The following is a 14,089-nucleotide window of genomic DNA, read 5'->3' as shown; positions in this document are numbered from 1 at the left end:
AATATAAATTCGATGAAACACACCTAGTAAAATTGCTGAAATGTACGATTCTGCTTTTATTCACATATTATAGAGGTTGACGACCAAATAGAGTCTAAAGGAAAATAATAGTGGTTGACAACCAAATAGAGGTTTACTATAAAAAAAAAACAGAGGTTACCCAAACACTGCTTACCGCTATTGAGTTAAGATCCAGATAAATCTAACGTCTGTCTCTTCCCCGTTGGCCACTTACACCACTACTCTGCAAGGTAAATACCTGCAACCAAATAGAGTCTAAAGGGAAATATCAGCAATTTTCTTGCTTTACGTTTTGATGGCGATTCTTACATTTTTCTGTCCCTAACATTAAGCCATAATGGTTGTATAACACAAGTAGGACTTGGCACACCCAATGGATGGTCCAAACTCCAACAGTACGATCTAAAACTTACTCATAAAAAGGATACTTACTCATAAAAAGGATCCCAAGGGATCCAGGATCCGAATGAATTGTGACCAAGATATAGGTGGGTCCTATATCAATTTGATAGGATCCGAATCTAAATGTGTAGGGGCATAGACAAGTTGTGGGTCTTTAGAGTGTCGCAAATGGGTCCTAGACACAAGTAACTGTTTATTGAGTTTTGAAGGTTGCTGTTGGGACATGGAAGTCTGGCCCATGTACACCTCTAACGGGACCAATACAAGTTAAACAATCTCATGGATGTTCACAAGATAACTGGTCCGGATTGTTCACTGCAGTCAAGTGTAATCTGTACAGTGGGTCCGCAAGTAAGTATGAGAAGACAATAAGCATAACCGTTCTTGTTAGGGAAGACGATGTCCGGCATGGATCAAGCACGCCCATATAGTGATGAAAAAATGGTGGCCCCGTGCATGAGGCTCCTGCCATTGCGGGGTCTGGGGAGGGCTAGATGTATGCAGCCTTACTCCTGCTTTTGCAGAGAGGCTGTTTCCGTGACTCGAACCCATGACCATAAGGTCACAATGGAGCAACCTTACGGTTGCGCCAAGGCTCGCCCTCTGCCCCATATAGTGGTGGACATCATGAAATTTATAGGCAATGAGAAAAAAAAAACCATCCTCTAAGATGTCTTAAATGATAGATTTTTTGCATGCCTCAATTTTGCAAATGAGATCTTCGTTTGACATGGGAATCGGACCCATTTTGTCGGCTTTGTGATGGATGACCCATTAGATCGATGGTCCCGATCAAATCACCAAAGACTGTTACACATCTATGATGAGCAATGTATGTGATTGATCTCAATTTCCATTCTTCAAAGTTGAAAGCACCCACTAATCTGTTGAATTGGAGCTATAATCTCCCATCATTAAAACGTTACTACAAAGAAGAATATACAGCATACACACACGGATTTGCACTAAGGCTAGCTTGCCTTAAAAGCTTAGATTCCAATTTCATCTCATTAAAATGCACAAACAATCATTTCATTCCAAGAGGAAAACCCATTCAATCATTCAATTCTCTTATCCACTAACGACAGTAAACGACTTTAAAAAGGAATAAAAGGAAAGAGTCCGATTGTCATCTCGCCTAAAACAAAAACCCTATTTTTTTTTTCTTTTTGGGGCAGAATTTGGGTCTTTTTTTTTCATCTCTTCTCCCAGACATATAGAAAGGAGAAAGAAAACAGAGAAAGGCTCTCTTTCTTTCCTGATGCTTTTTCTTGGGAATGAAACTCATACACAGTTTTAAAAGAGAAGGTATTAGGGTGTTGGGTTTTCGATTTTAGCTCTGAAATCAAGTTTTTTTCTGAGATTTTTTCGTTTTTAATAGAAATTTGGATCTGGGTCTGTTTGATTATTGTGAATTTATGGTTTTCCTTTCTGGGTTTTATTATTATTTGGTAGAATTGGAATGGCGAGAGCTGGAGGAATCACGAATGCAGTTAATGTGGGTATTGCAGTGCAGGCAGATTGGGAGAATCGGGAGTTTATCTCCAATATCTCCTTGAATGTTCGTCGCCTCTTTGAATTTCTCGTCCAGTTTGGTAAGAAGACCTGTTTCAGTTAAAATTTCGGTTTTTTTTTGTTATTTGTACCTTTTCTTTTAAGCTTATATGTAGATGATTGTTTTACACAGTTATTTCCTCTGAATTTATGGTAATTGGGAATTTTTATGCTTGCAGTGTAGAATTATTGTAGTGTAGGCACTTTGGTTTTGGAGAATTGAAAGTCTTTTCATCTGTGGTCTTTGCATTAAATAGTTTAGTGACTATAGCCGATTCCTATTTCTCCCCCTTTTTGTGAGAGTAATGGATAAATTTTGTTAGAAAAAATAGGCAAAGCTTGAGAGAGAGCACTGATTGCCTTAAAATTGACTTTCTTTATAAACACCTTCTCTGGCTAACTAGTCCACGAATCTCATGAGCCCCTCTAAGAATCTGGAAGAAAGAGAGTCAAGAACATCAGCCAACTGCCAAGGATCCAGGCTAAGCTTGAGTGCCCACAAAATGGCATTGGAGGAGTCATCTGCATCCAAAGGCTCCATCAAAATCTTCAAATAAAAGAAGCATCCCAGCAAGGACAGATCTCATGTCTGATTCACTTGAATCTTTACATCTAATTAGACAGGAGAACACCTTTGCAATTCGCCTTTGCCGTTGCAAAGGCTCTTGCCAATCCCCACTGGCCAATGATTTCCATCTATGGGCTATCTTCTCCTTTGGATCTCATTCTCTTAATATTTCTTTCTATTTTCTATCTGAATCTTGGGTTGAGAAACCACAAACCCCTTATTCCTAGATCCCAAGCAAAGATAAGGCCCTTGATCCAAATAATCTTTGCCACTGAAAAAGTCTTATCCCCTGCTTCTTCCAAGACATAAAGCCCACACAAGCGCAAAGGAATCAAATTCCAAAGGATGCAGCCTCTTTCACCAAGGCTTCGACAAGACCAGTGCTCCAAAAGATGTGGAAAGGACACTAGACACACCCAAGCTACAATAACCACTTAAGGAATTGATTCCAGCTTTGATATGTTTTGGGAATATATTTGCAAGATCATATGAAATTTTGAAAATGCTGCTTTCGCCCCTGCTTCCTTTTGAAACGTAGGCCTACAAAATCCTTGGGCTCATCGATTTCAAATCTTTACTGAGAGGGGGAGGGTTTAGAAGGGTATCTTCTCTATGATAACTTTGTTCTAATAGCCTTTGTCGGCTCTTATGAGTGATGGCTACTAACACTGAACTTTTATATTGGTTTGTTCTTGACATAGTACGGTGAGTTCTACATGGTATATGACCAAGGAATGATAGTATGTAAAATGGCAGGTTAGAGATTGGGGATCAGCTTTATTTTGATCACATCTAAACCTAATCTAACTTAAGCGTGAGCGTGACTGTGTTTGAGACCAGGAAGAATGGTAGCCTAGGAGTTCAAAACTTAAGAATGAATAAAAAGATGGAGAGATAGTTAAGAAAAAGGATTTTTTTTGTTTTTTTGCATCAAATCATCAAGGACAAATATGGGATAGATCGGGGTAGGTGAGTTTCTAGGGACCTTTTTAAGGGTCCTAGGGCTAGACGCTCAGTTGCATGATAGTGTATGTGCTCATCCTGTCTCGATTTCTATCTAATGAATAGGTTTTGAGGGGTAATGAGTACTATGTTTTGGGAGGGTGTATGGTTAGATTTCCTTGTTATTACATGCATTCATGACTTTGTATAGGGTAGTAGCTCATAGAGAAATAAGAAAGCATGACTATTATAATAGGGGTCAAGGCAAGGTGGTTTTCGAAGAATGGTGGCCTAGGAGTTCGAAACTTAAGAATGAATAAAAAGTTGGGGAGATGGTTACCGAGATTTTTTTTTTTTTTGATAGGTTGGTTACGGAGATATGGTTAAGAAAAGGATGCTCTTTGGCAAGATTGTGGAAACTTGGACTGTACTCATGCAAGATTGAGATATAAGGGGACTCATCAAACGATACATCATGGATGAGAATAGTGGAGACTTGGACTGCACTCATGCAAGATTGTGGAAATATCCAGGGACCAAGTTGAGGAGTGCAAACATGTCCCTAGAAGTGCGAATGTGTGCTGAGAAATTTGCCAAGTCAGGGTTCATGAGGCATGAGTTGTATTGTGGGCAGTTGTTACTTGTCGATGCAAAGATGTAATTGTCTCTCCATTTGTAAAATAGAAAATAGAAAAAATGAAAAGAGTTCGAAAATCAAGAATAAAAATGTTAATGACTTTGTTTTAGCAATTATTACACAGATTCACATGTATACTTGTATATAATAATTTATACCATCTTGTTGCAAATGTTGGGTTGTAAATTTAGTGTATATGATATGCCATGGAATTGTTCTAAACGGGCAAAATACACATTTCGAAAACACACTGGATTCTGACAATCCATGTAAATAACATAAGTTTACATTTTCCATAAGCTCTGAGTTTTACTTTTACCCATTTTAGTCACTTCTATGTGGCAATAAAACATTACGTTTGTGGAATCTATTGAACTTTTCATTCTCTAAGCTATATAATCTTGTTTTAGATAAAATTAATAACGTACACTCCATACACACTATGTTGGACAATGACATTTGTACTTACACCCAATTTTGAAAATATTACGATTGATGATTCAAATCAAATCTTTTGGATTCCAATTTGAATCTCGTGATTGAATCTAAATTTGAATAAATCTTGTGATTTTTTTAGTTTTTAAAAAAAATTACGATTTGATCTTAAATCGTACAATTCATGCAATTTATCCTAGTTAAGTTTTGTGTAAAATAAAATATGGTTTTCTTTCAAAAGATTATTTTCCCTCCTGCATTGGAAAAAAAAAAAACCTTTGAAAACCCTCTCGTGAGAAGGAAGAAGAATGAGGAGGAGGGTTTTGGACGAATCAAACTAGTTTGAATCTGCAGGAAGAATGATAAGCAAAGGAAGATGAAGATAGGGGGAGTGACTAGTTGAACCTTAGAAGCAGGAACCTTCTCTCGGGGTGCCGCTCCCACCTCGGAACTTCGATTCGGCGCTCCTTAGGAAGGAGATTCCAGGGAGCGCGACCCCAGAGAGACGGGAACCGCTCTAATGACACTCCCAGCCTGCTTCTATTATTACTCTATAAGTCCCACCATCATCAACTTCCCTACATCAAACTCCTCCAACTCTTCAAAGTACTTCATGAGAGCAAGCACAAAGGCTTATGCATCTTCAGAAGGCACGAGAAACGAGTGCACGCAAATGAAGATGGTTATAAATTAGCTTTTGGATGTACTTAAAATTTGAAAGATACGTATGAAAATGGGTATAAACTATTATTTTTTGATGTAATTGGATTTTGAAAGATATATAAAGAAAATATTGCATATAAGAAGCACGGGTACTCTCCGGAGGCCCACGTACCCGTGTCGGGTGCGTATCGGGTGCGGGTGCTCTTGGGTACGCACCCGAGTTTGTGTACGTATCGGGTGCGCACCCGGTTCAAATTAAATCGAAATTTTCATATTTACAATAGAGGGGCTTTCCCAATTAACAAAAGGGGGGTTGAATATATCAAAATACCTATATATATATATATATATATATATATATATATATATAGAGAGGAAACTGTTGGTGAGCTTAAGCGCACCAAACTTATGGTGCGCTTAAGCTCCCCAATCACATGGGTGCCCACTTTTCTGTGGTGATCCAAACCATTCATTTGCAAGGCCTTATGATAGATAGGGGGTGTACCAAAAATCAGCTCCATAGGATCATCCTAACCCCTCCATTTGTGGAGGACAAAAAATGGGCAGATTTGTGTCTGTCCATTTTTGTCCTTCACAAATGGAGGGGTTAGGATGATCCTATGGAACTGATTTTTGGTACACCCCCCATCTATGTAAGGGACTTTCAAATGAATGCTTTGGATCATCCTAACAAAGTGGGCCCCCATGTGATTGGGCGCTTAAGCTCACCAAAAGTTTGGTGAGCTTAAGCGCACCAACAGTTTCCTCATATATATATATATATATATATATATATATATATATATATATAGAGAGAGAGAGAGAGAGAGAGAGAGAGAGAGAGAGAGAGAACATTTCCTACACACTTGTGTAGGTAAGTTACCTACACACTAGCTTAAAATACAGTGGGGGCCCACATTGTTTGGGTGATCCAAACCATTCATTTGAATGGTCCTCACATAGATAGGGTGTCCAAACCTTCACAAATTAGTCCATTTTTTGCCTCCATAGTTTGAATGGTTGGGATGATCCTATGGATCTGTTTTTTTGTGGACACCCTATCTATGTGAGGACCATTCAAATGAATGGTTTGGATCACCCAAACAATGTGGGCCCCCACTGTATTTTAAGCTAGTGTGTAGGTAACTTACCTACACAAGTGTGTAGGAAATGTTTTCTCATATATATATATATCCCGTAATTAAAAACTAAACAACTTAGAAGTAATATTAGATTTGATGATGTTATTGCTATTTAATTGTTCTCCAATTAAATTGTTTGAATTCTTTAACAAATTTTTTTTTTTTTTTTTTAGAAATATATAATAAAATATAAAAAATATATTATATTCAGCGTACCCGTATCCTTTTTTTAAAAAAAAAATCACATATCCACGTACCCGTATTGTGTCGTACCCACTCCCCGTACCCTTATCTGTGCTTCGTTGGCATACACACTCCCATGGCGCTCCCAAACTTAGGCTCTTCTAGACCCCACGCTTCCCCGCCCCCTCTCCCGCCTTTACCCCCGCACCTGCTTCGTGCTTCTAAGGTTCGAACCAGTTCTACTTGAAGCAGTTGAACCAATTTGAACTAGTCGAACAAATTCAGCAACCGTATTGAACCATCAGAAAAAGAAGACAATGACAAAGACGAAAAAGGAAGAGAACTTATTGGTGACTATTGTCATCTTCTGTCTGAAAAAGTTGCATTTCGCTCGAAGCTACTTACCGTTTCAAATAGGAAAGTTTGTTTTTTTCCACCTTTGGCCGAGATTAGAAGTAGGTGGTGACTACAAGTCAGCATATGTACTTTGTCCTTGTTGAGCAAAGCTTCTCATTCTCTCTATTTCTATGCGGATGAAATGGCCGAAAAGAATGAGAATTTCCCAAAATCACACCATGCTGTTTAATAAAAACCACACTTTTTACAACTTAAAAGGCGGAATTTGGAGAAACAGGTGTTGTTAGTTAGGATTGTAGAACACTTTCTTCCCGAGTTTTTAGTTTTTCAGTCTCCAGCAGATTACGGCGTACGGAAGGGGAGGCTTTGCCGATCACTCTTTAACAAACACATGTCACAACTCTTGTTTGCAATGCTTTTCTCAAGTGCAGTGAAGTGAAGGGTTAATCCCTAAACAAAAATCCGTGCTTGTCTGCCCAAACTGTGAGATTCTCCCTCTTCTTGCTCCTATTACAAAATCAATAGAACTTGACGCTCCACCTTTTCTTTTTCGTTCGAAAGGATATAATATATTAGCACTGCGGAGAGTGTTTGTCGAACCTCACATTTCTCCTTTTTTTTCCACACTGAGATTAAACGTAGGTAGGGTCGTAGGGATTGGATGTCAACTTCTTTGACTAAGATTAGAAGCAGGTGGGGACTGTGAGGTCAGAAGTTCTTTGTTTATTTTTCATGTTTAATTTCTCTTTTTTATAGTGATTGCATTTGCAGTTATTGTTGCAAAATGAATACGCAGATACATATTAACACTGCAACATACTTTCTCTCGCTTTTTTCCACCTTTAGGGAATGCATCTCTGTATTTACACTAAGTCAAGCACGGTGCATGTGCTTGAGGGCATTACTTAAATCAAGGAGGGAGTCAGCAATAATGAGGAAAACAACGCCTTTTGTCTTTTAGAATCGAGGAGGGAGTCAGCAATAATGAGTCAGCAATAATTTTCGTTTGATGTTTTATACTTTGAGAATTGTATGAACTTTTGTCTTTTATTTTATATTAGATTTGCTAAAGTATAAAAGAATAAATAACGCCTTCTCCAACAGCTTAAGCTTTTGGAGTAACGGGTAGTTTGACATGGTATCAGAGCAAAGGTCCCGAGTTCAAACCTCCTTGATATTGAATAACTAATCATGTTAGTTTCTATTTAAATTTTAAACTAATGGATTTGGATGGAAAGTGAATAATTAGTCATTTTATTATTGTCTATGACTTGTTTATAATTTTTTATATTTTTTGATGGGTGTGTGTGTGTGAATCTTATGTTTTACTTATTCATGTAAATTGCGGCAAATTATCAAATTCTTTTTTTATAATTTTTTAATGTATGTACATAAAGTTCTCAACCTTTTTTTATAGGTAAATACATTGAGATATCAATTATTCAACAATGAAATATCATTCTCAACTATCAAGTTACAAAATTACAATATATCAATTACAAGTGCTTAATTGAAAAAACCTTCTCAACTGTCAAGTTTAAAAGTCAATTGAAAAAACACATGCCAAAACAATTTGTTTTAGAATCACACTAGAAGGATCAATTTAATATACGCGAATGCAAAATCCCCAAAATATTTGATGATCAAATAATTGATTTTTACCTTATCCTAGTTTTTTCCAACATTGGTTTTCAAAGAATTGTTGAAAAATGAACATAAGTTTCCAGTCTTGGGTATTCTAGTCGTATAGTGTGACACACAGGATAAGAGTTTGTTTCAGCTTGGTTAAAGACACTTAAGGGTGCCCCCCCCTCCCCCCCTTCTCTCTCTCTCTCTCTCTCTCTCTCTCTCTCTCTCTCTCTCTCTCTCCCTATACATATATATACTGATGGGGACCATCCTTCCCGAATTAAGAGCCTTTTATCTAGTTTTAGAGTGTTATTTAAGTCTTTTTAAGTTATATAGGAGAACTTTAGTCTTTTTGTTATAAAATTACTTAGTTACTTTAAGTGAATCCTCATAAAAGTGGGGCCCCGTCAAGTATAACGAAAGAGGTGTTCTTTTTCTTGAGTCCTATTATTATATGGAGTTTATTTAGAGTTTTTTATTTTATTTGTGTACTCAGTTAAGTAGTCCAACTCTTAAGTGATTTAGATTTTAGAGTCCATCTCTTAGGAGAATAAGAGTCCAACTTTTAGCAACCAAGAGTCTATGCCTTGTCTTGTCTAAGTGGCAAGATGTGATTATGTCTTATGTGTTTTAGAGGTGGTAAAACTAGAGTCCTACAACCCACACTCACTTGATTGTGGAATTTGTTTTTCCCTATATATGTTAGGCCTTTGGCCCCCTAATGGAGAATTTTGAATAAAATTTTTAGATGACTGCAATCCTTGCAAACTTTGGAATGCAATGCCTCAAGCCTAGGTGTGACTCCTTTTTTTTTTTGGCTGGAGCATAGGTTTGACCATAGTTACCAGGGTGGGAAACGAATTCGGGAAACGAAACGTGAAACGGAAACGGCAAACGCATGAAAAAAAAAAAGGAGAAACGAGAAACAATAGAAAATAGTACGAGAAACGTCTTAGGAAATGATGTGTCTTTTCCAAAATGGATTTCGTAAGTTCCACACATGTTTCCTACACGTTTCATGTGTTTTCTACGAGTCTTGCATACGTTTATCACGCGTTTACACATTATTTACATAAGTTTTCCATATGTTTCTCATGTGTTTCAGAAACATTTCTCCAATTTTGTATCATATTTTGGAAATGTTTCCGAAACGTGTTTCCCTTGTTTTAGGAGAAACGAGTTTCCCACCTGTGAGAAACGTGTTTTAGGGGAAACGGGTTTCCCACCCACCCAAGGAGTTTCCGGCAACTATGGGTTTGACTCCTATGAATCCTTGAGTAATTCTAGGTCGTCTTCCTCTTTGATTTATTCTTTTACTTTCGGTTCTTGAATTCTGCTTCCTGAGACTTGTTTGTTGTTCAAGAAGTTAGCTTACCCTCAACTCCAACCAGCCGATCACCATCCTTATTTTCCCCACCCTTTGCCCAGCCTATTCCCTAGCTATTGTACAGCCGTCTGTCTCCTTTGATCCTTCTTGATTCCTTGAACCTACTATGTATCTGTCCACAGATCCTAGTAACAGTTCTAAATCCTTCTCTCTCAGTCCTTAACACCTACCCCGAGTCCCTGAGTTCTCTACTAGCAACCATAGACCAAATTTCCATTCCATCTACCATCCCACAATCGTATAAAATTAAGGAAACCCCCATAAAACCAGTTCCCTTTCTTGATCTGTCATAATTCTCAGAACACTCCTAAATCTATTACCTACAGTTCTAAAATCCCTTACCAATTACCATCAACCTTCCCAATCAATCAACCACCCTAAACCCTCTTCTCATTCAATTGGCCATCCTAAAATCCCTTACCAATTGCGCAGTTGCCCAACAGTCTCAGCTGTCCCAACGGCCCCAACAGTCCCAACAGTCCTAACAGTCCCACTACAACAATCCTAAGGGTCACAATCTGCACATACAGTCTAGACCCTTTCTCACTCCATTGGTGATCATAAATCACTCCTATTCAACCGACCTATCATAAGTCAGTTTTCCACAGCACTGTCCATTCATAACAGTTCCCAAGATCCAATCATAAAATTCCCCTAAATTCCGCTTAAAACTCTCCAAATATGTCATCATAGTCCTTGAAGTCTGTCATAACAGTCCCTCCTATCAAGCGCTACTGCCTGCCTAATTGATTTCCAACCCACTAGAAACCTGTTTCATTATTCCATTAATCCATACCCCTTCCAACTAGACTCCAAACCTTGGACAATCCTGAATGCTGTTTTTAAAATCAGCCGACTTTGAGTCCACTTCCCAACCGGTCCTACAGCACCTACCCCTGGAGGTTTTTTTTTTAAAATGTGATTCTGGACATTTTTTTTACTATTGACTTTTAATGAGATTCTGGAATTTTAGGTTTCTGAATTTCTGTTTTATATGCAAGTGGTGGAAGTAACTGTGACCCACCTTATTTTGCGGAGGCTGAGGTGATACTGAAATTAGTTTTTTTTTTAAACCATCTTTTGGGGATGTTAAATCGAAGTCGGCAGATTCAGTTTTAGATGTGTCTGGTATGGCCTTTTGGATGTGGAGGTGTATGTTATGGACTACTATGCATTTTTCTTTTACATGAAAATGAAGATAAAGAGGAGGAAAAGGTTGAAAGCTTCAGAAAATGGAAAGTAAAAATAAAGGGCTCTACCAGTTCAAAATAAAAATAAAAATAAAGGGTTCTTTTTCCAGTAGATAAGCTGGGATTGAACCTCTGACCTCAAAGTGAAAGAACATTGCCTTAAACAATTGAGCTAGAGGCTCAACCCCAAAATAAAGGGCTCTTTCCTCGGCTTCTCATACCACAATCTTTTCTTTGCATTTGTCTTCATCTTCTCTTTATACCTATGGTTTCCTTTATGTTTTTCATTTTTTTTCTTCTTTTGCTTGTCAATCAACTCCTTTGAAATGATGCATACTAGAAGTAAATAAGAAGAGATTCTTTCTAGCTGTAAGAAGGAGAGCAAAGGAAGAGTGGGTCATGGGACCTCTTGGTCTCTGATACCACGGAATTTTCAGAATTTTCCTTGCTTATTACACAATGAGAGAGATGTTCATTGACATTTATATATGTACCAAAGAAGGAAACAAAAAAGGTAAGAAAGAGCCATAAGGTAGAAAAGGAGAACCGAAAGTAATAATAAAGAGCATGTATAGGACTATAGCCTCAGCAAAATACACCAAAGGTAAAACAGCAAAATAGCAGAAACATGCAGCAACTATGTCTTAACGCAAGTCTCTTAGAAAAGGTGTAGAGGCAAGAAAACATCTGTGCATGTCTTTGGAGCCTTACCCTTGCGACATGGCTGTGAGTATTGAACATGTACTGACTTCTACGGTCCGTGGAGTATTCTAGTGACAAAGATACTCCTATTAATCTGAAGGATTAGCTTATGAAATCCATTTTATAGCTCTGTTGTGTTTTGGACACTTCTACTCACAAAAAGATGAAGGGTTTTGGACACTTCTACATTGGCACCCTCAGCTTTCAGATCACCTTTGAACATCGCTAGGATATGCATATACATTGGCACCCTCCATTCATGAGTACATCTAAAACCTCTACTCAAAACAACAAACAACATTTTATTTTCCCACTTTTCGTTTCGATGATGATTCTTCTCTCTTTTGACTTTTGCCACTCTTTCCTCTCCTAATCCCAAGCCCTACTGTGTAACACTCCAATGGACATCAAATTGAAATGGATCATGACCAAGACTCAGAAATTAGGATCCAACCGATAAGTGATCTGAATGGATCGTAACCAAGACATAGGTGGATGTGGATCTGATCCGAGGTGGATCTGGCGACACCCCTAGCTACACAATAGAGTTCGCTTTCTTGTTTGGACGTTATGCACCACCTAACCTTTAATTATCAGCACATGCAAGTCAATCACATTCATGCTCATGTCAGTGGTTATCGGAGAAAGTGTCTTGAGGAGATTGTATCTCATTTTAGAAACTAAGATATCTATTTATTTATTAAATTTATTTCCATACATGTTTAAGAAGTGGATGTACTGGACATACCATTGAAGTATGCTCTACATACATCTTGTCGTTAGTTTGCTTTTGTTAGATAGCGTTATTTGGAAAGTGAGTAGTCCAGCTTAGAAGTTTCAAGTGTTGTTTATTTCAGACCCATTCTAAGGACATCTATTTGTTTGCTTTATTTATTTCCATACATCTTGGAGAAGTGGACTCACATTGCTGGACATTCCATTGAAGTATACTCTGCAGATATTTAATTATTTTAGACACATTCTTGAATGACTTCAGTTGTTTTTAGTAACGGCTTGATCTCTATGAGCATCAGTTCCATTAAGAAATTTATCCGTTTAGGTTTGAACACAAGTGATTTTTGCGAGATAATTGCTTCCAACTGGTACAACCTAGGTTCCAATTTCATGTTTATACCCTCATCGAAGGCCGCCTAGTATATTTTGATATTGACCCGTCCAGAGAGAGTTCCCATTTGCAAGTAATCTCTGATGCTGAGAAATTTATGCGTCTTAGAAACAAACAATTTCACTGTTAATCACAGCAATGTCAGATTCTTGTTGGATTTATTCATAGTAGGCAATTCTTATGAAGTTTCATATTTTTGCAGAGGCTACAACAAAGAGCAAATTGGCATCTCTGAATGAAAAACTCGATACCTTGGAACGCCGCCTTGAGCTGATCGAAGTCCAAGTGGCTACTGCATCAGCTAACCCTTCAGTTTTCAGTTGATGTCTCTAAGTTCTTATCTAGAACGATACAATGTGGAATCATAAAGTAATTATCCAGTTCCAATTGGAAGGTTAGTTTAATCTGAATGATGATAATAATAGTTATTATCTTGTGTTTATAATCTATGAGCCATTTCTATGAGTAGATGTCAATTCTGATCCTGAAAATAAATTCACCGAGCATAATGTGGAGATGCCACAGCATTAGAACTTAATAATCAATCCATTAAAGGGGAAAAAAAAAAGAATAGAAAAAAATATCCACCCATTCAAGTCCGATGCCGAGGAAATAAATTGTGTTCTACATTTCCGCTGTAATTTTAGTTCTTCTTTATACATAAATGTTTATATAAAGTAGTAGGAACATCTGTTTCACATGGACACTTTTATCACTGTTGCCCATGTGGAACAACAGCCTGTTGATCTAGATCGTCCACTCGATGGTTCGACCGTGATCTGTTGTGTTTTGTTGGGTGCCGTGAGTCTGGCCCCACTAGTATCTCGAGTATGTGATCAGATCCGTTGATCTGAACGGCTGCCATAAGTATGGCCAAATGCTGTTGAGAACACCTTGATTAGATGATCCTAGGCCCATGATCTATCAAGTCTTGTTTCAGGTTCTGCCAAGAAGATCTAAACCCTTGATTTTTGTAGTTTATCTTACTCATTGCATCTCTTCGGGATTGGACAAGATCATGTGGATGTTCTACAAGCTCAATGGTCTTGATCTCACATACATGCGCCTGTGGGGCGCAAAATTGCCTTTTAACAGTTGGGGGTTCTCATCTAAGGAAGAGATGTGAGGACAATGTCCGATATGAATTGGAT

At 37.9% G+C, this 14,089-nt stretch overlaps 1 protein-coding gene across 1 annotated transcript; it reads left to right on the top strand.

Moving 5' to 3' along the window:
- Positions 1 to 1,437: 1,437 nt before the first annotated feature.
- BRK1 (BRICK1) lies at positions 1,438 to 13,400 on the top strand. The gene is made up of 3 exons (XM_077377950.1): positions 1,438 to 1,731; positions 1,879 to 2,018; positions 13,141 to 13,400. The coding sequence occupies exons 2-3, from the start codon at positions 1,886 to 1,888 to the stop codon at positions 13,260 to 13,262; spliced, it is 255 nt and encodes an 84-aa protein (XP_077234065.1). The 5' UTR covers positions 1,438 to 1,731; positions 1,879 to 1,885; the 3' UTR covers positions 13,263 to 13,400.
- The last annotated feature ends 689 nt before the right edge of the window (positions 13,401 to 14,089 follow it).

Source organism: Tasmannia lanceolata, unplaced genomic scaffold, assembly GCF_043159265.1.
Source record: "Tasmannia lanceolata isolate RefF3 unplaced genomic scaffold, GAP_Taslan_0.1 ptg000004l, whole genome shotgun sequence".
Taxonomy (NCBI): domain Eukaryota; kingdom Viridiplantae; phylum Streptophyta; class Magnoliopsida; order Canellales; family Winteraceae; genus Tasmannia; species Tasmannia lanceolata.
Note: the sequence above shows the minus strand (reverse complement) of the source record. Positions and strands in the feature narration are given on the sequence as shown.